Here is a 24769-nt window from a genome sequence, read left to right on the forward strand (position 1 = left end):
ATTCAATTTCCTGAATGTCGTAATTGTTAGCATGAGTTGGATACATTAATGCAGACTTTTAACTGGGATGCCCTTTCTATGAATCCTCACCAATATTCTTCAGTATAATCCTTTATATCCGTGAAGTCTATATATTCAAGGAAATAAATTTTCAGCCTTGTAATATCTATTGATGAATGAATAATTTACTGGTACGTTTCTGGGAAGTCCAGTGTTGGAGTACTCACGAGGTTTTTTTTTCTTTTTAAGAACACCTAAAGAGCTATGACAGGGGAGGTAGCAGTAGTCAAATGCTGTCAATATTAATTTAACTTTGGTAAGCCGAAGACTGTGAGCTAGCCGCAGAGCCAGTAAAATAAAGTAAATGTTCTTGTTTTACCTACCACAATTACCTGCAAAGATCCGTAGTGTGGTGTACAGTTCTTATGAGGTCTCTTCCTCTTCTTCCAGCCACTTTAAGATAAAAGTAATATTAGTATAAATGAACCAGATATGTGTTTGACAGTCAATAAATAAATAAATAAATATATATATATATATATATATATATATATATATATATTATTCAAGAAGAGTTACAACATTAAAATAGATATTTTATATAAAAACTATAAAAACTTCAAAAAACAAGAGGAGAAATGAGATAGCATAGTGTGTTCAAGTGTACCCTCAAGCAAGAGATCTCCACCCAAGACAGTGGAAGACCATGGTACAGAGGCTATGGCGCTACCCAAGACTAACGAATAATTTTTTGATTTTGGTGGAGTTTCCTTCTCCCAGAAGAGCTGCTAACCATAGCTTAAGAGTCTCTTCTACCCTACTAAGAAGAAAATAGCCACTGAATAATTACAGTACAAATATCAGTGGGTAATTTTCATTATAAATTTGAATATATGTGAAAAAAATGTTCCAAGTTGTTTGCTCTATATAAATAGCTAAGAATCACGTCTGTATAATGTTATCGATTAATTTAGGAATGTGGGGTTGTAAGATAGAAACTAAGTGAACAGTTATGGACAAAATCGTTAGAAAATTGATTGTCCCTTTTTAGAGTATATTTTTAGTCTCATCATTAAACTCCACAGAATGATTCCATATGAAAAATATTAATTATAAAATGGGGCAAATTTAGTAACAATTAATCTCGTAATTCCAACTATTTGCATTTCAAAACTAAGATAACTCTTTTAACCATGAACTTTTATATTTTAAAGTTGAATATTCAGTTTTTCAGCATTTAAAGGTAACTCATGAATGATAAAGGCAAGAGACAGGACAACACCCTAGAGTCTGTCATGAATTCCCGCTAGCATATTGCAAGGCAGGGAAGTTTCCAATAAGTTACCACAACCTCTATACAGTAGTTACTTTAATTTGTTTAGTGTTTACTTTCCCTATTGCTACATTGGCTGGAAAATTCAGGTAGTTTCCATTAGGTGCCGCCGAGCTGCTAAAGAAATCAGTGAGAACAATTAAGTTTTAAGCTGTAAATAACCTTAAATTCACGAGGTCTTAAATGACTGACATTTGCTTAATTAACGAGTAAAATGTTCAATTATGCCTCAAGAAAACCCTCTCTCGACTTTAAAGAAACTATCTAATTCATTTGTCTTAGTTGGGATACACAGAGGGAAACTGACTGTTTTCTATCGGAACAGTGGGAAAATGGTTTACTTCGACTTCGGATTTGGCTATTACAGTACTTCCATTATTCATTGGTCTACTGATTGTTTGCGTTTAATAGAATTGAAGATTAAAAAATAAATTTGAATTTACAATGGCAAGAATTCTGATAGTAAACGTTTTATTAAAAAACAGATTGTATACAGACTTCATTCAAAAATCTCGCTGGTTTCTGATATATATTAACTATCAAACATATTGAACACCCCATAACACAAATAACATTTCGCAAATGAGGTTGGATATGACATAATGGAAAAAAGGTTTACCGAACACCGTCCATAAAGGGCAGTCGCAATTATTTCGAATATAGTTCATTTGGCTATCCCCAGAGTTGAACTGATAAATTTACGCATGCAATACAAGACAAGAATCCCCTTTCCTCGTTAAGTCTGGTGAGGAAGTCTATTGCCGAATGCTTTCTAATAATTTTCATAATGGAAAGGTGCGAGAGATGGGGAGGAGAGATATACAGGAATAAGAGGAAGAAATATATCTAAACCGTGCTCTTAACATGCAATCTCTCTCTCTCTCTCTCTCTCTCTCTCTCTCTCTCTCTCTCTCTCTCTCGTGCTAAATGATCGTACAATGCAACTAGTAGTTGTCATGTAATCTGTATTCTTGTAAAAGTGTTTGTTCGGAAGCGTTTTCTAACATCAGGAGGAGAGGTTTATGAGTAGATATCTTAATGTAGTGGTTAGTGTAACAGATTCCTCTAAACTTAAATATGCTTTGAAAATTTTTCTAATTTTAAATTGATAGTACTGTATAAAACGCAAATTGCCATTTTATTATAGCGTAGAATGTTTTAAATCCAAGAGTAATTCCAGCAATATATATTTATGACTATCATAGTGCCTTTAATGATATATCTTCAGTAAATGCACAGAACAGTTTATAACTGTGGTAAGACTTTGTAGTAAATATTCATTACTCAGAATTAAAATTGCATTGCGTCCAAAATGAACTGCAGTTTACATAGCGCTACTCCAGTATACTTACTCGACAATTTGTAGCAATTATTCATGAAAGTTGCGTGGAAGGAATGGCTATAAACCAGGATAACAATTTTCCTGGTGTTTCCTGGTAAGTCCTTGAAAGCATTTAATACACCGGTTTTAATTTTTTTGCGTCAGTTTACTCATTTTTCTGTTCGTACAGTTGGACGTAGAAATTGATAACAAACCTCGTTATGATAAATAGCAACCGCTCACACCTTAACTGTGCACCGGGTTCGTGTGTGCAGTCCAACCCGCTGACTCTCCCATCGCTCTTTACGGTGTCTGATGGGTTACTCGCCGTATGGCATGAGAGCTGGTATTTCCTCCCATTGTACTTCATCACAGTTGTTTCTTTTTAGTCTTAATGTATTTTTGAATCATAAGACCTTGATTAAGTGTAATAAAAACACGAAAGCGTTCGGTCAATTATTCTTCGTTTCCTTTTTCCTCCTAACCCCTCATCATCATAATCATCATCATCATCATCGTCATCACCTCCTACGCCTATTAAGGCAAAGAGCCTTCGTTAGATTTCGCCAGTCGTCTCTATCTTGAGCTTTTAATTCAATACTTCTCCATTCATCAACTCATACTTCACGCATCATAGTCCTCATCCCAACTCTTCTAGTACCTTGTGGATTCCAGTTAAACGTTTGGTGAACTTATCTCTCTTGGGGAGTGCGAAGAGCATGGCCAAACCATCTCCATCTACCGCTCACCATGATTTCATCCACATATGGCACTTGAGTAATCTCTCTTACAGTTTCATTTTTAATCCTGTGCTGCCACTTAATCCCTAATATTCTTCTGAGGGCTTTTTATATGTAATTTCGGGCGATTCTATTTTTAAATTTTACTTAACCTAACCATTGTCTGATTTGCTTCTTTCAGTCTTTCACTAAACTCCAATTCTAATGACCCTGTATTGGAGATCATAGTTCCTAAATACTTATATGGTTGTACCTCATTAATCCTTTCTCCTTCCAACGATATTTCATTTTCCATTAAAAATTCCATTCTTATTATTTTTGTCGTCTATTTATCATGAGCCTAACCTCCTGTGATATTCCACGCATTCTGGTAAGCTAGCATTGCAAATCCATGGTGTTCTGCTAATAAGGACAGCATCATGAGCATACTCTAGACATCATTAGATTTGCTGTTGATGCCCTTATTTGAGAGGTGAAAATGGTACCCCTATCAGAAGTAGTATGCTTGGGGATACCAAATCTCGCTATGCACTGTGAGGGTAGGGCAGATGTACTCGAGGATGATGTTGCAATTTCCATGGGAATGACTTCAGGCCAACAAGTGGAGGGGTCAGTGATGGTAAAAAGTTACAATGTTCTTGTGATGTGTGTAGGGGACTAAGAACGTTGACGTGATGTGAGCAAAATAGTGCTGAGGTTGAGGAAAGGTGCCCAATCCTGAATCTGTTTGTCGATGTACTTTTGAAGTTTGGCCTGAAGGACAGGTGAGGACCCAATCCTTAGCATAATTAGTAATGCCGTGGACTTCGTCTTCAGTAACTGTGCAGTAGATCACAGCGACGGATGTGAAAGGGCGTGAATGAAATTAAACACCTGTCGCGCATGGGAGCAGGTATCCATGGTCGTAGTCTACCAGTACTGATGTCACAGAAGACGGTGGCGTTGGAGTCGTCGAGGGCGACATCTTCCCAATGGAGGGATGTGCAGGATGGGATACATGCTTGGTTCTCTAAATCTTTTCGTTGGGCTTCTGCCAAGGTGTTGTAATCCAAACCCAGATGAATTGCTACCAATATGTTTCTGGATAGGTCATTGGCAACGGGATTCAATTTAACAGGGACTTGTTGAAGGGTGCAATTGTATTCAGCCACAGGAGAGAGATGCCAGCATTGACAGGCAGACCAGGCATTGGACTGTCGAATGGAAGCGTGCACCAGAGGCATGTGGTCCATTTTGAATGACGTAGGGTGTACTTCTGAGAAATTGCGAATGTGACAGACAGCCAAATGTACTGCCAGCAACTCGCAGCAACTCACGGTCGAAGGTAGAGTAGCCAGATTCCGCCTTTGACAGTTTTTTACTGAAGAAAAACCAATGGACAGGGTGATAGTACTGCACCAATAGCTATGTTGCTGCCATCGGGGGAGAGAAGGAGAGGAGCATGTGGCACAGGAAAAGTGAGAGCAGCAGCGATTGATAGGGCATTCACTGCGTTGATGAAGACTACTTCATGAAGGGGACCCCACTTCATGTCTTTTGCTTTCTGGCAGAAACCGGTGATAATAGTTGATCATGTCCAAGAATTCTTGCAGTGCTTGGACGGTCGAGGGTGTGGGGAAATTCTGAACGGCCATTTTGTTGTAGAGCGGTCGAGAACGAGCTGTATGTGACGAAGGGGTTCCTCTTTAAAGGAAGAGACCACTAGTATGTTGTCCCATGTAACATACACAGAAGGGAAGGACATACACAGAAGGGGAGGTCCTCTAAGATGCCATCCATGAGACGTTGAAAAGTAGCCCCAGCATTAAGAAGGCCAAAATAGGAGTAATTGAAGGTTTATGCACAGAAGAGAATGGTGATGGTGGTCTTAGGAATGTCTTCTGGGTTCAGGGGCACCTGATCATACCTCTTCAAGAGGTCAAGCGTGGAGAAAACCTTCACTTTGTGCAAGTAGAAGGTAACGTCGGCTATGTTTTGGAGGAGGTAATGGTCCCGTTCTGTCTGCATGTTCAGACGCCTGTAATCTCCACAATGATGTAGGGAACCATCTTTCTGCAGGCTTGAGGACGTTGTGTAAGGGCGACGACCATGGGCTTGTGGCCTTTTGGCAAAGGTCCAATTTCTTCCATTTCGGCAAACGTTTGTTTATCGGCTGCCAAATGATTCGGTGCCAGACCCCTGAATCTGGCAAATACCGTGGGCCCTGTCATCTTGATTTGGTGATGAATATCATGTGGTGGGAATCGTGGGAGTTTGGCGAAGTTCTGGAAGGAAGACTTCTGGGTATGACATGAGGAGGTGGTAGTAGGCATCCATGGGTGAGCTGATGTAGAGAGAGAGGTCGGAGGGGGCTGGTTGAAGAGGTGTTGACGACTATCAGTCTGCGTTTACTAACCGTCGGTAAGCAATATCAATCAGGAGGTGGGAATGGGAGAGGAAATTCCCCCTGAGGATTGGCAACGGGACATCAGTAACGAGGAACTTCCAATGATGTTTAGCACTCCCAAACGGTAATGTGAGGATCTTGTACCTGTGAGTGGGGATCGTAGATCCCGTGCGCGGACGGGATGCCGAATGCATTTTTGCCGAAGGACAAGAAGCAGAAGCCAGGAAGCCGAACGGACAGAATGCCGGACAGACATAATGCCGAAAGGACACAATGCCTAACAGACGTTAAGTCGAACGGACAAAATGCCGAATACTGCTACGACTAAATGTAATTATAAGCAAATATATATATTTTTTTTCCTTTAGTCCAGTAAGAAAATCAATGATTATTTTTTTTTTATTCAGAACACCTGTAAAAGACAAAAGGACGTAGGCCTGAAATAAAAGTAAAATGCTTGATAATCATTTTATTTCTACAATATACTACATACAATATGTGTTTATTTAAAAGATAAAATGTGTCGGCTGGGTTAAAAAAAAAGTTAAAAACCTACATAGTATAATGTATAAGAGAAAAAAAGAATATTTAAAAAATTGTGAGCTAAAGACCGTAAAAAGTTAATCCTTCATCCTTATCATAAGAAAAAAATATGGATTTTATCCTATCATTAATGGCATCGTATTTCTTGTTAAGTCGTGTTATATCAATCCCTGCAAAAGCTTGTTCAATTAGAATTTCATTACATGCTTGTTCATTTCTGATAACCTTTAGTAATTTGGCGAATGTTGGATGCGTTATGTTGATTCTCTTTTTAAATGCCTGATGCCAGCCTTCAAGGGAATTGTTTGTTCTCGGTAAATCATTATTAACGCGAGTGTCAACAGACCACAAATCAACATCAAACAGTGGTTTCCTCCTTCGACCTCGCTGGATTATCCCTAACCATGTACTTTCAAAGTAAAACAAAAAATCACTTAACAATTCATCCGTTTCAGCATCTAAGATATTTACCAATTCGTTAAATAATTCATGTACATCTGCGGGTGGAACGAAGGCAAGTGCTTGTAACTGCTTGATAAAAAGTGCGTTATTGGGTTCAACATACCACTGCTGTAGACCACAAGACTACAGAGCATAAATAGTAAACTAGCATAGTGTTACTTAAAGAAGTAGTTAAATAGTAATTATCAAATTAGTTAAAAGTTAAAGTTGGAAGAAGAAAACAATCTTAAATACGGTATTTTCTTATTTTTTTATCCATTAACGATACTTATCATTTACATAATAATTTTCTTTTTTATTTATGGTTGAAAGATTAAGTGATTGAAAGAATGAATAGATAAATGAAAGAAATCATTTATCAATTTGCAAGAGAGATATTTATATAGAGTATATAAAAAGAGATATAGTCATTATTCGGCATTTTGTCCGTTCGACTTAACGTCTGTTAGGCATTGTGTCCTTTCGGCATTATGTCTGTTCGGCATTCTGTCCGTTCAGCTTCCTGGCTTCTGCTTCTTGTCCTTCGGCAAAAATGCATTCGGCATCCCGTCCGTGTACCGTAGATCCATTGGCAGCTACCAAGCAGATGTCAGAAGGCATAGAATGACTACACCGTGTCCTGAAGAGTGACCTTGGTAGAAGAGAGCGACAAGCTCCAGTGTCTACCAAAAACCATACATCTATACCTACATCACGTAAACAGAAAAGATTAGTGATAGAGGAGGCCACCGCCAGAAGTGATGGCCTACTTACAAGTTTTTTGGCCACTGACAACTATTTGCACATTTCTTCACAGTAGCCCCGAATCTCGAGTGGTAGTAGTAAAACTGCAGCCAAAGGGCATCAGTAAGTGACTGTAAAGGTCATCGGTTCGAGTATGAGTGAGTAATGGCATATGTGGGTGGTAGGTGTTGATGGAGGTTTTGAAGGTGGTGAAGTGGCTGTCCATAAAGGCGTCAACTTTGGTCATTAGGTCCTTCATGGGCAAAATATCAACATCGGGAGGGCAGAGTGTACAGTTTCAGGTAGGCGTTGTACCCAAAGGGCTCAAAGTAGGCTCACTTCCCTTGGAGAGCTGTGTGCGGCAGGTTGCAGGCGAGCGATACAGGTCATTTCCCTGAGGGCGAGCGAAGCATTTTGCTCCCCCAACGGTTGTTGAGTGAGCTGAAAAAACTTTGCTATACGGGTAGGTGACGATGGTGAGTATTACTTCAGGAGGTATGTTTTGAGGGCATCATACACTATTGGGTTGTCTCCTTGGTCGCAAAGCCATTAGGAGATTTCTGGGAAAGTTTCCTCGGGGATCGCCCTGAAGACATAATCTGCTTTGGTGCTTGACCAAGTCATGCCCCTGATGTGAAACTGAACCTTGGCGTGCTGAAACCAAGCAACTGCCTCTATACTGGTGAAGGGAGGTAGTTTCAGGAATTTGACACAGATAGAAAAGTCACGGTTGGAAGGCAGCATCGTCAAATAGTAGGGGTGTGAGGTGCCTGTTTTGTTATAACAGAAAGACGAGATGAATGTAACTAAACTTTATTAAACAAACAATGAGCTTATATACAAGCACTTGCAAGGATGAACATCACAAAAACTCAAACAAACCAAAACATAGGCTAACAAGCTTACACAGGTTGGTCTATTAACAGTGCGAGAAAGAGCAAGCAATAAACAAAAAAGTAATACTGTTAGTGTACAAGCGTGTATGAGACACGTGCGGTACACCTTTGATAGAAGGCATTGAAGAGTATGCATCAGGCAACCAACCCTTAATGTAGAGATGATAGTGAGATTGAAGCCTTTTGAGTTTTGGCAGTATCCTTTTTCTGGTTAGCTTAACTTCAAGATACTACAGGCCACTTTCCAGATTGTGGTTTTAATCCACCAGAAGAACCAGGGATATCACTAGTGATAAGTTCAGTTTGTGGCGTACGTAGACATGTAGCTATGACTTTACCTGTAAAGAACATAATCTTTATATCAATTTCAGATTTTTGGAAACAATATGCCATAGAGTTTGCCAATACAACATTCACAATATTAACGGTAAACTTCTCAACAGACACCAAATTCTTCACCAGTACAGTTGTACATCTTCCATCCCTCATGTTTAGCACTTGATGATATCTACCACACCGATGTCTGCTTTGAGTCTACCACTATCTACAGATATTGTACTACCACTTTGAATCCCTTACCATTTTGACAATCCATCCCTTGTCATCCATAAAATCTGCTGGATTTACTTCGACAATGCAAGCAGCCGTTCAGTCTCTGTTTTCTTTATTTCTGAGATAACAGTAGTAGCAGCTCTTCCTGAAGGTTTCTTCGTGCTAGCAGCATTTCCTTGGGAATATTAGTCGGCTGCTTTGTGGTCAGATTTTTTACATAAGAAACATATCAGTCTTGCAGGTTTATATTCAGGTCTTGCAAGATTCCTACCTTGAAATGGCACTTGTTTACTTACATTGTTGACATACCTCTTACTGAATGTATGACTGTAAGTCTGTAGCTTCAACAACGTCACCTAAAGATGTCGGTTTTTTTTTTTCAGATTCAAGAACACTCTTACTTGATGGTCACGTATAGTATAGAATTGTTCAAGAAGCAATAAATTATTGAAATCACTTACCGCAGCGCCACACTCTTCCATTTCCAAATCAAGGTCAAACCATTTATTGACAATGAATTGTTGAGCAGTTTCACCTTTTTGACGTTTACAGCTTTGAAACTTACTCTGTGCATTCAAAGCATCTTAAAAAGTCAAAATCTCCTGCTTCATCTGGTGTCAGTTGGTGATATATACTTGGTGTTTTCCACGAAGTAACGATGCTATACTTCAGCTTTCCATTCTGCAGCTGTTATATAAACCGTAAATTATTGTGAACAAGTGTCCATGCTGTCTTTGTCACTCTTTTCACTAAAACTGGGATCATATAACACAATAAACTCGAGTCAACTGTTCTGGCGCCAAATTCGTTAAGGTTTCTCCCACACCGTAATAAAAATACATCGCATTAGGTTTTTATACGTCATAATAGACTCATTAAAAATCACCCTTCATTTACGTAATTGATATATATGTACATATGACCCTGAGCAATTACATATTATCTTATAATGATAATAAAAGTAAATATAAATATATCCTAATTATTTTAAGCTCTCAATGCATATATTTCACACCACTCAATTTAAGCACGAAATTGGCCACGCATAAAGAGATTATAAAAACTAGAAAAACAGAGTATAAACGACAATAAACATTTCCATTAACTTAGGAAGACAACTCTCATCCAAGAACTTTTCATTGTTAAACTGGCAATAGATTTAAAATAGGTAAAATATATATGCATGTTGATTATGAGGTAATCTTTGAATACAATGAAGAGGCATGGAAACCATAGTAGTTATTTAAATAGATGCTTATTTTAACCACATACATGTGTTAAGGTACGTAATTAAACAAGTAATTTTTTTTTTTTTTTGCTAGGTTTGATTATATTCACAATTTTTCAACATCGCATGACATTTGTGTAGTGAGAAATATTGAACATTCCTATTACATGTTCTTGAGACTTCGAATTTCTATATAGATCTACTACTTGATTTTTATCGGTTTTATGTCTCATTACGGAAATTCATCATCATTATAAATGATGATGAGAAAACGTCTTTTTTTTATAAAATTATAATGTCACAGCCTGGAAATAATGACCTTATTGATTCCAGGGGGAATTTTTGGTCCAGCCAAGAATTAGAATTCAAGTGTTATTAACATATTAATGTGGATATAATGCTGAAGGAGTTACGAGGCCTAATTAGCATAAAACTGATGCAGTAAATAATGTCCGAGGAGTGTTGCAGAATGAAGGCCTTCCGTCGTATCGCCCATAAAGCAAAAATGCTTAAAATGGGAGACTGCTAAACCGGCGGGAACTTTCGGTACGACTTCTGTTTCTTTCTCATGTCCTCATCCATATGCAAACGATTTCCTGCCATGTTACCTTTAGACAGACTAGTTCTGTCTTGTCTTCGGCATTAGGTTGAATAAACTTTTAAAATTTTTTGCTTTTCGAGTTCGCAAAGTTGATCTATAGATATATTTTTACTTCCACATATATTTTGTTTTACCTTGCAATATTGAAAAAAATTAGGAAAAGATTTTAATAACCGCAGTGAAAGTTCAACAGACCACGGATTATTATCATTATTATTATCATTAATGGCTAAGCTACAAACCTAGTTAGAAAAGCAGGATACTATAAGCTCAGAGGCCCCCAACAGGGAAAATAGCCCAGTGAGGAAAGGAAACAAGGAGAAATAAAATTTCAAGAGCAGTAACAACATTAAAATAAACATTTCTTTTATAAACTATAAAAACTTTAACAAAGCAAGAGGAAGATAAATAAAATAGAATAGTGTGCCCGAGTGTACCCTCCAGCAAGAGAACCCTAACCGAAGACAGTGGAAGACCATAGTACAGAGGCTATGGCACTACCCAAGACTTGAGAACAATGGCTTGATTTTGGATAGTCCCTCTCCCAGAAGAGCTGCGTACCATAGCTAAAGAGTATCTTCTATCCTTACCAAGGGGAAAGTAGCCACTGAACAATTAGTGTACTAGTTAACACCCTTGGGTGAAGAAGAATTTTTAGTAATCTCAATGCTGTCAGGTGTATGAGGACGGTGGAGAATATGTAAAGAATAGGCCAGACTATTCGGTGCATGTGTACGGAATGGAAAGTGAACCGTAACCAGAGAGAAGGATCCAATGTAGTACTGTCTGGCCAGTCAAAGGACCCCATAACTCTCTAGCGGTAGTATCTCAACGGATGGCCGAAATATATATATTTTATATACATATATATAAATATATATATATATATATATATATATATATATATATATATATATACAGTATATGTATATATATATATATATATATATATATATATATATATATATATATATATATATACAGTATATGTATATATATATATATATATATATATATATATATATATATATATATATATATATATATCTATATATACTGTATATATATATATATATATATATATATATATATATATATATATATATATATATATATATATATATATATATAAAGATCAACAGACCACAGTTCAGTTTTTTTCGGATATATATATATATATATATATATATATATATATATATATATATATATATATATATATATATATATATATATATATATATACAGTATATATATATACATATATATAATATATATATATATATATATATATATATATATATATATATATATACAGTATATATATATACATATATATAATATATATATATATATATATATATATATATATATGTATATATATATATATATATATATATATATATATATATATATATATATATATATATATATATATATATATATATATATATATATATATTCACCGTAACTTTTTCTCCCTCTGAAGGGATTATTACCAGAGGAGTAAGGCCGTCTAGTTTTTTTTTTTTTTTTTTTTTTTTTTTTTTTTACTACCGTAATTATATCATTCTGAAACTGATGTTGCTACCTATTCACAGCTAGCTGGAGATGTGAGCGATTTTCTGGGATCGTACACGGTTGCAAGAATTATCAGCCGAGTACTAATCCATTGAATTCATAGCTTATGTACCGTACTTCAGTAAAGCGTGCTACAGAGGATTCGGTTAAACTTGAACGTTTCGAATGCATTTAAAAAGACTCGGTTAGATATTTCAACTTTGAAGAACCTTTATTCGCTGAACTTTCTCTAACTGTGAAGATAAACTCTATAAAATGTTCGAACATCTTTATCAGGATAACAATGAGCTCCAAACAAAGTCTGCAGTAGTTTTTGTAAAAAGGTTTTTCTTTTAATTTTTTTCCGGTATTTTCACTAGAGTTCTCTCTATAGTACCAAGGTTAAGGTTATCAGCATTTTGATTTTAATGGGATTATTGTCAATCCTTCTTAACTCAGAATTGTAAAAACTAATCAAATGAAAGGTCATAAGGAGTTTGTGTGTGTGTGTGTGTGTGTGAAATACCAAGCGTAGAGATCTCAAGGAAAATAAAAACTATGATATATAAATTCTATTGAATATATAATGGATTATAGAACATTAAGCGTGTCTCTGACTACTACAATTATCTATATAGTTATCGACTGTCTCTAATCAGTTTATAGTTGTGTAGATTTTCTTTAATTACTGTATAAATCGATTTAGCACGAATACTTAAAGATTCCTTATATCCCGGCTGTTTCGGGTATTTTGGTGGATTTGATTTTAAACGACTAAGGTCTTTGTTATCGGAGTAGTCGAGGTGTCCACATCAGACTCGATATCTTAGTTAGCACTTTAGCATGGGAACCCTTTCAGACTTGCACAAAGTCCATGCTATCAAGCCAACCAACCAGCCAAGTTGCCAACGAGTCTAATTCTTTTTAATGTTATGGAAAGTTTCTTAAGCCCGAACTGGTTTAAAATCTATTATCCTGTCTTCTAAATGCAAGTTATGTTTCTTTCCATAACATTACTTTTTCCAAAGTATTAGAGCAAAAAAAAAAACTTATCTTCGTGGACATGGCTAAGGGATGAGAGCAACACCTTGTAATTTCAATATAGTTTCCTTTTTCATTTTAGACTACAAATTTTAGTTTTAACATTTCTTTAAATTTCCTGATACTTTTGGTATTTAAGGAATTTGTCAGAGCTGGGCTATAAGGCCCAGCTATTCAGCGTCGGGGTGGAGCTTGGGAAAAAGGCCGTAGATGCATTATGCAGAATTGGTAGGGGTTGGACAACAAGCTAAAAGAGAGTAAGATAAATAAGTAGAGATGAGAGATAGGTTTCAGTGTAGATTTGTGTTAAGCGGATCTATAAACAAAATAAAAGTTGACTTTATTTGCTTTTATCTAGAGAGAATAGGTACCTCATTACATAACAGATCCATGAGCGGTTTTAATATTTAGTTTTTGAAGAAATAAAATCTTAATTTCACTATAAATCTTAAATGGTGAGTTTTTTAGGGGGCTTCAATTTTATTTTATAGTATATAAACACTTTTACTCGCTTTAAAGCACTAAATGGTTAAATATGTTTCATAACCTAAATTTCATTAATGTCTTCATTCCTTCCCAGATGAACATTTGGATTTTAGTATTTATTACTAATTGTAGAGCTCTGTTTACGTCAAACGAAATCCATCATCAAGTCTTCAATACAGTTGAATGATATATGGGTTGGCTTGTAGGATCTTCAATTACATTGTGTCAACAGACAAATACTTGGCTAAATAAACAGTGCCAGACTATGGTTATGTATTCATTTATTGTGCTTGATATCTCGAGTAAGTACTCTCCACGTTTCACAGAACTATGGTGAAATTTTTATCTTTAATTTGAGTTTATTGGTTTTTTATGGTAATGCATAATTTTATACCTGACTTAAATAAATCTTAAAAAAAGTTCTTGGGAAGAAAAATTCCATTTAATAATATTCAATGGACACGAAAGTTTATGTTTTGCCAATTTCTGTCCTTTTCCCGGTGGAATACATTTCTTTTCTAAGCTGATTTACGTACAGAAAATAGGGTATCATTTAAATCCCATAATTTATTTCATGAGCAATTAATATTTCTAAATTACTACTTAATTTGGCTCTAGGTGCCATTTAAAAAGGCAGGCTTTAACAGGGAAGGAAGCAAAGAAGGAAGAAGAACATAGTTTAATGTTAAATGAATACCAAAGTGCTAAATTTCTCTACCCCGTCTTTTTTTTTTCCTTCCTTTACGTCATGTATATCATATGTATACACACTCTCTCTCTCTCTCTCTCTCTCTCTCTCTCTCTCTCTCTCTCTCTCTCTCTCTCTCTCTCTCTCTCTCTCTCTCTCTCTCTTTTTATTATTATTATTATTATTATTATTATTATTATTATTATTATTATTATTATTATTGTTGTTGTATTTATACATATATATATGAATATATATATATATATATATATATATATATATATATATATATATATATATATATATATATATATATATATATATACACGTGTGTGTATGTGTATAATGAATGTGAATAAATATATATGCTGTCAAAACATCAACTGTAATGTAAGCCATTCAAAAACAAGGAATAGATGAATCTTATGTTAGAACGCTTGACAATACCTATAGTACAGCAATCCTACAACTACCAAAAAAAAAAAAAAAAGAATGTGAAATGATTACAACTGTCAAAGGAGGTAGACAGCGTACCTAGAAGAAGATTAGATTTGGAAAAGTTAGGAATTAACTCTAAAGAGGAATATGTTAACAACTTAATTAAGATTTGCAGATGACAGTTCTATGTTAGGAAATCATTGGAGGAATTGCAGAAGATGATAGAACATTTGAATAGAGAAGGCAGAAATGTATGACTGGAAATGAATATGAGTAAATCTAACATAATGTTCATTGAACAGGTAGAGAACAAATAAGAGTTACGAACGACCCTCTAAAGATTGTTGATGAATATACATACTTTGAACAGATATTAACCATTTCCCCAATAGCCTACATTAGACCAAAAATAAAAGAGTGATAAGCATGAGAAGGGGAGCTTTTGGTAAACTAAATGAGATCATGAAATGTAAAATACCACTTTCTCTAAAGAGAAAAATATTTAATCAGATCGTCCTACCTGAATTAACTTGGTTCCTTACTAAAACCTTAGAACATGAGTTTTATTTTTCAAATCAAAGAGCTATGGAAAGATTAATTATGGGAGTAACACTAACAGACGGAAAAAGAGCAGCATACTGTAGATATGAGAACATCCTAAAGTAAAGGATATTCTATAACTATGAAAAAAGGGACATGGGCAGGATATATAATGAGAATGCCAGATAATAGATGGACAAGAAGAATAATATAATCGATGCCTAGAGATTGCAAAAAGAGTAAGGGAAGGAGCTAATCAAATTTGCAGGCATAGGCTGACATAGAAAGTAAATAAACTGACGGGAGTGGAAGGTCATGTCTTAAAGAGACTGCAAAAGAAGCAGGGGAAGGAAGAGAAGTCTATGGATTGATGAACTAAGAAAGTTTCCGGGTGTGGAATGGTATAGAAAGACTATAATTGTTCTGCAGTGGACTAGTAACTAGGTCGTCCTTGATTCTTTTCCTTGGTTTACCAACTTCACGAGTCCTTTCAATTAGCTCCAAGTTAAAAACCTCATATAAGGAGGCGGTTGTCTGTCATTCTGACAACTTCCTCTGCCCATCTCAATTGGATTTTAATCAAAATGTACTCAACACCAGAGCAGTTTGCCTCTTCAAGAGCACTTACGTTCGTACATTAGTCTTCCCAAGTTACTTTCAAGATGTTTCGCAATGACCGATGATGGAATTTCTCAAGGGCTTTCATTTTGTTCCGGTAAGCTCTCCAGGTTTCAAAACCATAAAGAAGAGTAGGTAAGACTATTGGTTGATACACTTGCTAAGCTACAGCTCTAATTAGAATACGAGGATGCTATAAGTCCAAGGGCTCCAACAGGGAAAATAGCCCTGTGAGGAAAGAAAATAAGGAAATAAACTACAAGAGAAGTTTAAAAACAATAACAACATCAAAATAAATCTTCCATATATAACCTATAGAATCTTCAAAAGAACAAGTAAAAGATAAATAAAATAGAACAGTGTGCCACAGTGTACACTCAAGCAAAAGAACTCTAACCTAAAACAGTGGAAGACCTAGGTACATATGCTACGATACTACCCAAAACTAGAGAACCATGGTTTGATTTTGGAGTTGCCTACTACAAGAGCTGCTTACTATAACTAAACTCTCTTCTACCCCTACCAAGAACACTGAACAATTACAGCACAGTAGTTAACCTCTTCAGCAAAGAAAAATTGTTTGGTGATTTCAGTGTTGTCAGGTGTATGAGGACAAAGGAGGAGGTGGATAGAATAGGCCAAACTATTCAGTGTATTTGTAGGCAAGGGAAAAATGAGCCATAACCAGAGAGAAGGATCCAATGAAGTACTATCTAGCCAGTTTGAGGACTTTCTAGTGGTAGTATATCAACGAGTGCCATGGATGGCAAATATGGAAGAAATGGGCCTTTGCCGAAAAGCCTTAGTCGAAAAATGACGTTCGCGAACAATCTTTTTTTTTTAATCGATATGTCCAAGCTATAACATATTAAGGCTTCTGGAATGTTACATTATATTGGCAAAAAATCGAATCGAATTTAGTACTAATGTAGAAAACAACTGGAATGTTGAAAAATAATGAAAAATGCGCGTTAAACGTTTGTAAATTAGAAATTCATGAAAAATACAATAACTATGTTTGAGGATTTTTTCTGATACGCAAATTGTGTAAAATTGTAGATCTTTCAAGTGAAAGCAACCTCCTTCTAATAATTGTATTAGTGAGGTGTAAATGGATAAAAAATAGCTTCTTTTTTTTCCGAGCGAAGCTTTCATATTTCTAGACCTACTTTTGTTGACGTTTTTAATTTCAATGCCCTAAATATAAAGATACGGAAAAATTGAAGACATCGTTTTAAAGATGAAAAAATTTCCAATAAAATAAATAAATGAAAAAATATAGGTATTATCCAAAAAAAAATTGAGCAAAATTTTGAAGTTTTGTTGTAGGTGTTATTACGATAACATGTTATGTATGGAAGCGTTAATACTATTATGTTGTTTCATGGAAGTATAAAGAAAGGACTTTCTAATCATGTATAAGATATGTATATTGCACTTGTTTCCTTACGGACAAACCCGCTAAAAAATACTTTTCTACGAGAGCGTAAATTTAAAAAAAAATAGGTCACATTGGAAATCAGCGTAGGCCTACCACACATGCGCTGTTACTATCCGTTTTCTTTTAGACCCCTCCACGTGTCCATCAATCATTTGCCCACTAGTGGTGTGAGTTTCGATTTCCTTGAGGGACATGCGTATTTACATCAAATTTCCCTCTAAAATAAGTTGCGTACGACGCAGTAATTCGCTTCCTGAGATCACTTTCAGTTATGAATATTTTCACATATCATTGCATCATCGCATCACCAGTGTTAATGCTGGGGCTACTTTTCAACATCTCATGGATGGCATCTTAGGGGACCTCCTCTTCTGCCTATGTTACATGGCCATCTTCTCTTCCTCAAAAGAGGAACACTTCTGTCACCAAGCGCATCATTTTCGGCCGCCTACAGTAGAAAGGCCTTGTAGTCCGTACGACAAGTGTACCTTTAGCGCCAAAGAAGTAACATTCTTAGGGCACCACATCACTCTTGAAGTAGTCCACCCCTCCCTCAAAAGGTAGCAGCAGTTCAGAACTTTTCCGTGCCCTCGACCATCAAAGCACTTCAAGACTTCTTGGGCATGATCATCTATTATCACCATTTCCTGCTAGCCATGGCCACCATTCTTACCTCCCTCTATGTCTCCCTTAAAAACAAGTTAAAGACCTGAAGTTAGGTCCCCTTCAGGAAGAAACCTTCTGCAATGCAAAGAATGCCCTATCAACTGATGCTGCTCTTACTTTTCCTAGGCCACATGTCCCTCTTGAGCAGGTGGGCAACGGCTCACCCCACCCATTGACTTTATTTAGTAGAAAACTGTCCAGGGCAGAATCTGGCTACTATACTTAGACCGTGAATTTCTGGCAGGGCATTTGGCTGTCCGTCACTTTTGCCACTGCTTAAAGGTTATACCTTTCTCATTGTGCACACCTTCATTCGACAGTCGGGGCCTTCTCCGCCCATCAATGCGAACATCATTCCGTCGTGGCTAAATACAACTGCTTCAACACGTTCCTGGGAATATGAATCCCACCCTCAATGCCCTGTCAAGAAACCCATTGGCTGCCATTCACCTGGGATTGGATTTCAATGCCTTGGCAGAAGCCCAGCAACAATATCCAAAGTACCAAGCATTTAGGACATTCTACACATACCTCCATTGGGAAGATGTTGCCATCAACAACTCCGCCGCCAACCTCCTCTGACATCAGTAATGGTAGACTATGACCATGGATACCTGCTCCCATGAGCCGACAGGTGTTTTATTTCATTCATGGCCTCTCACATCCCTCTCGCTGATCTATTGCACAGCTACTGAAGATGACGTTCATATTACACGGTATTGCTAAGGATGCTAAGGATTGTGTTCGCACCTGCACTTCATATCAAACTTCAAAAGTACATTGATACACTGATTCAGGAGTGGGCACCTTTCCTCAACCTCAGCATCATTTTGCCCACATTCATGTCATTACCTGTTACCTGTTTACCGTCATTTACTGCTCCACTCGTTCGCCTGAAGCCATCCCAAAGAAAACTGCAATGTCCGCCTCATGTACATCTGCCTTAATCTTAGGGTGGATAGTGAGATTTGGTATCTATCCCTGAGCATATTACTTATGACAGGCGTTACACTTTCACCTCTCAATGATGGATATCAATCTGCTGGGCATTACCCTACATCAGACAATGCCTACAACCATGCAGCCAACAAAATGGTTGAACATTTTCATGGCACCCTCAAAGCAGCTTTGATGTCCTGCTGCAATGATTCTAATTGGGTAATCAGCTTCCCTGGGTCCATTGGGACTAAGAACCACTTTAAATTTGCCCTGGATGTCTTGGCAGCTGATAGGGTGTATGGCAACCCGTTGGTCATCCCTGATAAATTTTTCTATCTACAACCTCCTCGGATAATTTTCAGTACCTACATCACGTTGTGGGAAAATTTATTCCAGACCGCCAGACTTATAAGCCCCGGAAAAAAATCTCTTGAGGTGAGGATTATTAAGTGTGTCTAAAGAACTTGAAATCATTACAGTGATATGCGTAGGTGTAGTAATAGTATTATTTATATCTATTATTATCATCATTAAATTATTGTTATGTATGTAAGTGCTCAGTCTTATATATATATATATATATATATATATATATATATATATATATATATATATATATATATATATATATATATATATATATAAATGATAATTATAAATACTACTATTACTATTACTGATACTATTTATTATTATCATTAAGTTATTGTTATGTAAGTGCTCACTCATATATATATATATATATATATATATATATATATATATATATATATATATATATATATATATATATATATATATATATCATAATTGATTGTTATATGTAATGAGTATAATGGGTATACTTTTATAATGGTGCGGGAAAAATTCATTGCGATGTAGGAAATCTAAAAGAGTCTAGAAAGCATTGAATCATGCATTCATGGAAGTTAGACTGGAAGTGACGTCATTTAAAATCAGTCTCGATTCAGACATTATATTATATATAAGGGGTTCTTTGTGAAACTCTTAAGCCAGGCTGACACTTGCACGAATTTTTGGCACGCATTGTCACGACTCGAGTCGTGAACTGGCGTGAACTCGTCGTGAACTGGCGTGAACTCGTCGTGAACTGGCGTGAACTCGTCGTGAACTGGCGTGAAGTGTTCGTAAACCCGTCGTGACATCGTGGCATGTCGTGACAAGAATTTTGAAATGTTCAAAATTTTGGTCACGACAAAATTTCGTGACCGGGTCGTGAACTATGCACGAACTGTTCTTGAACTCGTTGGGACGATGCGGGAAGTGCGCAAACTATGCACAAACTTGTCGTGAACTCGTCGTGCCAGTTCGTGTCTATGTGGACAGGTCAGCTGTGATTCTGAGGTATTTTTTTTTTTTTTATCTTCCAGTTCGTGCCACAAAATGTACCGACTTGCCACAACAAATTCGTGGCAAAAAGTCGTGCAAGTGTCAGGGTACCTTTATATATATACAGTATATATATATATATATATATATATATATATATATATATATATATATATATATATATATATATATATATATATATATATACATATATATATATATATATATATATATATATATATATATATATATATATATATATATATATATGAATATATGTGTGTATATATATATATATATATATATATATATATATATATATATATATATATATATATATATATATATGTATGTATATATATATGAATATATGTGTATATATATATATATATATATATATATATATATGTATATATATATATATATATGAATATATATATATATATATATGAATATATGTATATATATATATATATATATATATATATATATATATATATATATATATATATTGATATACATAGGCCTACATAGATATATACATACATACCTATATTCTTATAATCCATATATTTTACTCTCTTAATATGAAAAACACATCTAAATGGGCAAAATTTATCATTAACATACATATATATATATATATATATAGTAACATAAATGTATACACATACTATATATATATATATATATATATATATATATATATATATATATATATATATATATATATATATGTGTGTGTGTGTGTGTGTGTGTGTGTGTGTGTGTGTGTGTGTGTGTACGTATAAAGTCGGTCGTATGATTAACTAGTTTCAAAACGTGGAAATTGTTTATGAAACTATTGAAGTAGTAAATTGCAAATAATGATAACAAAGCCATAAGTAAAATTGTCTTAATAGATATGCGAAAATGTACTTTAGGATAAATGATGCATTGACTAAAGCTTTGTTTTACCCGTGTTTATTAGGTTTGCTCTCCAGCTTTCCATGTAACTGGTTTCCTCTATTCCGTAGGTACTTCCGTTCTTCTTGGCTTTGACAATGGCCGAGGACCAGTTCCTGGCGGGCCAGATGAACCAACAATCAATGTTCGCAGATGACACTCAAGCAGTCGGTGTTGCCACGGACATTGAGAGCATCCTAACGGAGGAAATGAACCATCCTGCTACACATCCGAAGGATGAGATGCCACATCCACATTTAGTTCATCCAGTGAGAATTGTCGATATTTCTGTACCTTCATAAAATTCATAACGGTTAAAATATTTCATATTAACTTTCTTTTGTTGTTCAAAAATCCCCTTTACGTTTTTAATAATGGATAATTGAAATTGATATTACTTTAACAAAATATTGTCTGAAGAACGTGGGGAAAAATATCCAAAGCAATATTACGTCTAACATTAATTGATGCTAGATAATCAGAGGTCAAACCTTCAATTTTGTTGGATTTAAAGATTTTCTTAAGTTGCATTTGTTAAATGTTTATTTTAATATGTAACCTGATGCCCTTATAACACAAGAAAACAATGCAAGACAAGAAGAAAGTAGTTTCTAGCCATGAAGCCACCTTTCAAAGAAGGAAATGTCAGAATCCAGAAAGACAAAAGGGAAGTTAATTCCTAAATTCAGTAGCAATATAAAAGAATCTGACAATCATACAATCCAAAAATTATCAATTTGCTATCTATGGTTTATGTATAGTCTCCTCAAACGTCAATTGCCAATAATATTCAAGTTAATTACTATACTTCTTTGGCTCCACCTTCTTACAATAACTGGGTTACAATAGAATATGAAATATGTTGACTAGTCTAAAACCTGAAATTATTTTCCATTCTTTGGAAAACGAATACCGCTCATGCTGCAATAATTCTCAGCTTTTTGCAGATTCATGTTTGCCTGAATATTGTTCCCCAAACATGCTGTCAAAATGATCCCATTTTCTTTTGTATCTTTCTTCACAGGTGACCTCTTTGTGTTGTTTATGTCCTTATCATTATAATTTCTGACAAAAGAATTTTTTTTTTTTATAGGTAACCTTAAGCTCAGAAATCAGTCGTCCGAGGTCTTCTTATCTGCATTTTTCACGCACTTTTTCTATCATATAATGGCCAAGTCATTTTTGAGATTTTAGTTCAACACTTAATATATATTTTATATATTTATTTTGTAATTACTTCCGTTGAAACCCCTTTACATATTACTTGATATTATTATTTGTTTTAGACTGTTCCAAGAGGCTTTAATTTTATATTGGTGGCAGGATTACAAAAGTAGAACTCTTATACTCGAAAACAAATTTGAAAGTATAAAAAGTGCATTAGCTTAACCGACATTAGTGTCAGTGGACTTTTGAATTTGACGGCACGTGTAAAATTTAGGATTTGGTGCATTTAAGGTTGAGAGAAAGAAATTCTAATGTTCCCTATGGAGAAAAATATGGAATCTATGTTTGGTCATGGCTTTTTTATTTGAGTACTCGAAGGTATTTATTTGATCTTAGTTTTCGACTACCTACGATTAGTTCCAAAAATCACGTCTAATTCTCTGAATAGCAAAATACACTGCAAAATGACACATTTTGTTGATGGACTAAGTATTTTAAAGATTTTATAAATTCATGGGATAGAATAGAGACAGATCTGAATTATTAAAGACTTGAAAGTGTGTACGTCCGAGAATGGTTGTGGAAGTGAATATTGACTGTATGAGAAGGGCGATTAAGAGGCTGAATAAATGAAAGACGTCAGGAGTTATGACCAGTTTTTGTAATTATGTTTTAATGAGGAAATGTTTGTAAGGCAACAGTCAGATAGATTTTTATGGACAAAATATTACTAAAACTGCTGACCGAAATACTGATGAAGGGAGAGCAGCATGAACTTAGACTAGAGAGAAGCGTGTTGATAAATTGTTTATATAAGAAGTATGAGAGGAAAAAGGTTATGTGGCATACATGAACTAGAAAAAGTTTCTGACAGAGTCCGTAGAGGCAGTTGAGAGCAATTAATGTTTTTAATAATAAAAGTAAATTGCATACGGCAAAAATATGTAACAAGGAGAGTGACTGGTTTCGTTTGAAAGTGGATGTAATACTGTAATGCAAAAGTCCAGAAAAAGCTATTGGATGTAGTTGCAAAGTTATCATAAGAAAATTAGTTGAGGATGGGAAGTTAAATGGTTGATATTAGGAGATTATACTGTGTTGATCAGTAATTAAGAGAAACTACAAAAACTGGTAAACTTTATAAAGTGTTTACAAGAGGAGAAAATCGAGACTAAATGTGATTAAGAGTAACGTCATGAGGGTGAATTCAAGCCAAAGAGATAAAGTAAGGAATTTTTATATGGATGATGGAAAATGGATGTTGGTGATTCAATAATTATTTAGGAGCAAATATAATTGGTTTAAGGCCCGCTCATGAATGGCAAAGATAAGGGATAGTGACAATGCTCTTTATCCTTTACTCTCTTGGTATAGTAAGTAACGTGATCCCTTATAATCCTTACAGTTACCTACATCCCTTTTAACTTTGTGATGAACTTATTATTTCTCACACTCATTCTTTTGGGGAACTTTTCCTTCATACACAAACCGTGCAAACTCATGTAATCCATTAAATTATGCTATAGTCACCATATGACAGCAATTCCCTTAAAATCACATATATTCCTGTCTCTTACCATTCTTCATGTCTTCATTAAATCATCAAGTGTCTTTGACAATCATTGAAATTCATGTTTTCAAGCCTTGAAATCAATTGCATCGCCTATTCTCCATCCTTCACATTCTACAAATGACTAAAATACCATGCTCTATAATAAAAATAATCATCTGTGAAATGGCTCTCTTGTCACATCAATAAAAGTCAAAATGAATACATCACTCTCCCATGGCTGACTTGATCACTGCTCTCCTCTTACACTTCATTTCATAGTTCTTTATCTATGGAACAAACAAGTGTGAGAATGAGAAGCTGATATATACAGTACAGACACAATTAATGACGTTGTTACTTAAAAACATTTTTCGTCCTAAAATCATTGCTCGTTTAATGCAATCTGTTAATCATAAATTACCCAATTAGCTACATAGGGGGAGGGGCCAAGTCTAACAGGGCATCTGGGTTGCTTGGCTGCAGGTAGAATCTAAAGCAAAGATTATTTCTCGGCATAGGACTGTCTTCCTCATGTTAGAATACTTGCCTCGGA

General features: G+C 35.2%; 1 protein-coding gene across 5 annotated transcripts in view; it reads left to right on the forward strand.

Moving 5' to 3' along the window:
- Positions 1–24769, forward strand: part of LOC137644929 (uncharacterized) — a 592257-nt gene that overhangs the window by 565617 nt on the left and 1871 nt on the right. For all 5 annotated transcript variants that reach the window (XM_068377806.1, XM_068377808.1, XM_068377807.1 and 2 more), the window contains one exon: positions 21569–21766. In XM_068377806.1, the coding sequence (XP_068233907.1) occupies positions 21569–21766 (198 nt within the window). The remainder of the gene's footprint in view (positions 1–21568; positions 21767–24769) is intronic.

This window comes from Palaemon carinicauda, chromosome 8, assembly GCF_036898095.1.
Source record: "Palaemon carinicauda isolate YSFRI2023 chromosome 8, ASM3689809v2, whole genome shotgun sequence".
NCBI lineage: Eukaryota > Metazoa > Arthropoda > Malacostraca > Decapoda > Palaemonidae > Palaemon > Palaemon carinicauda.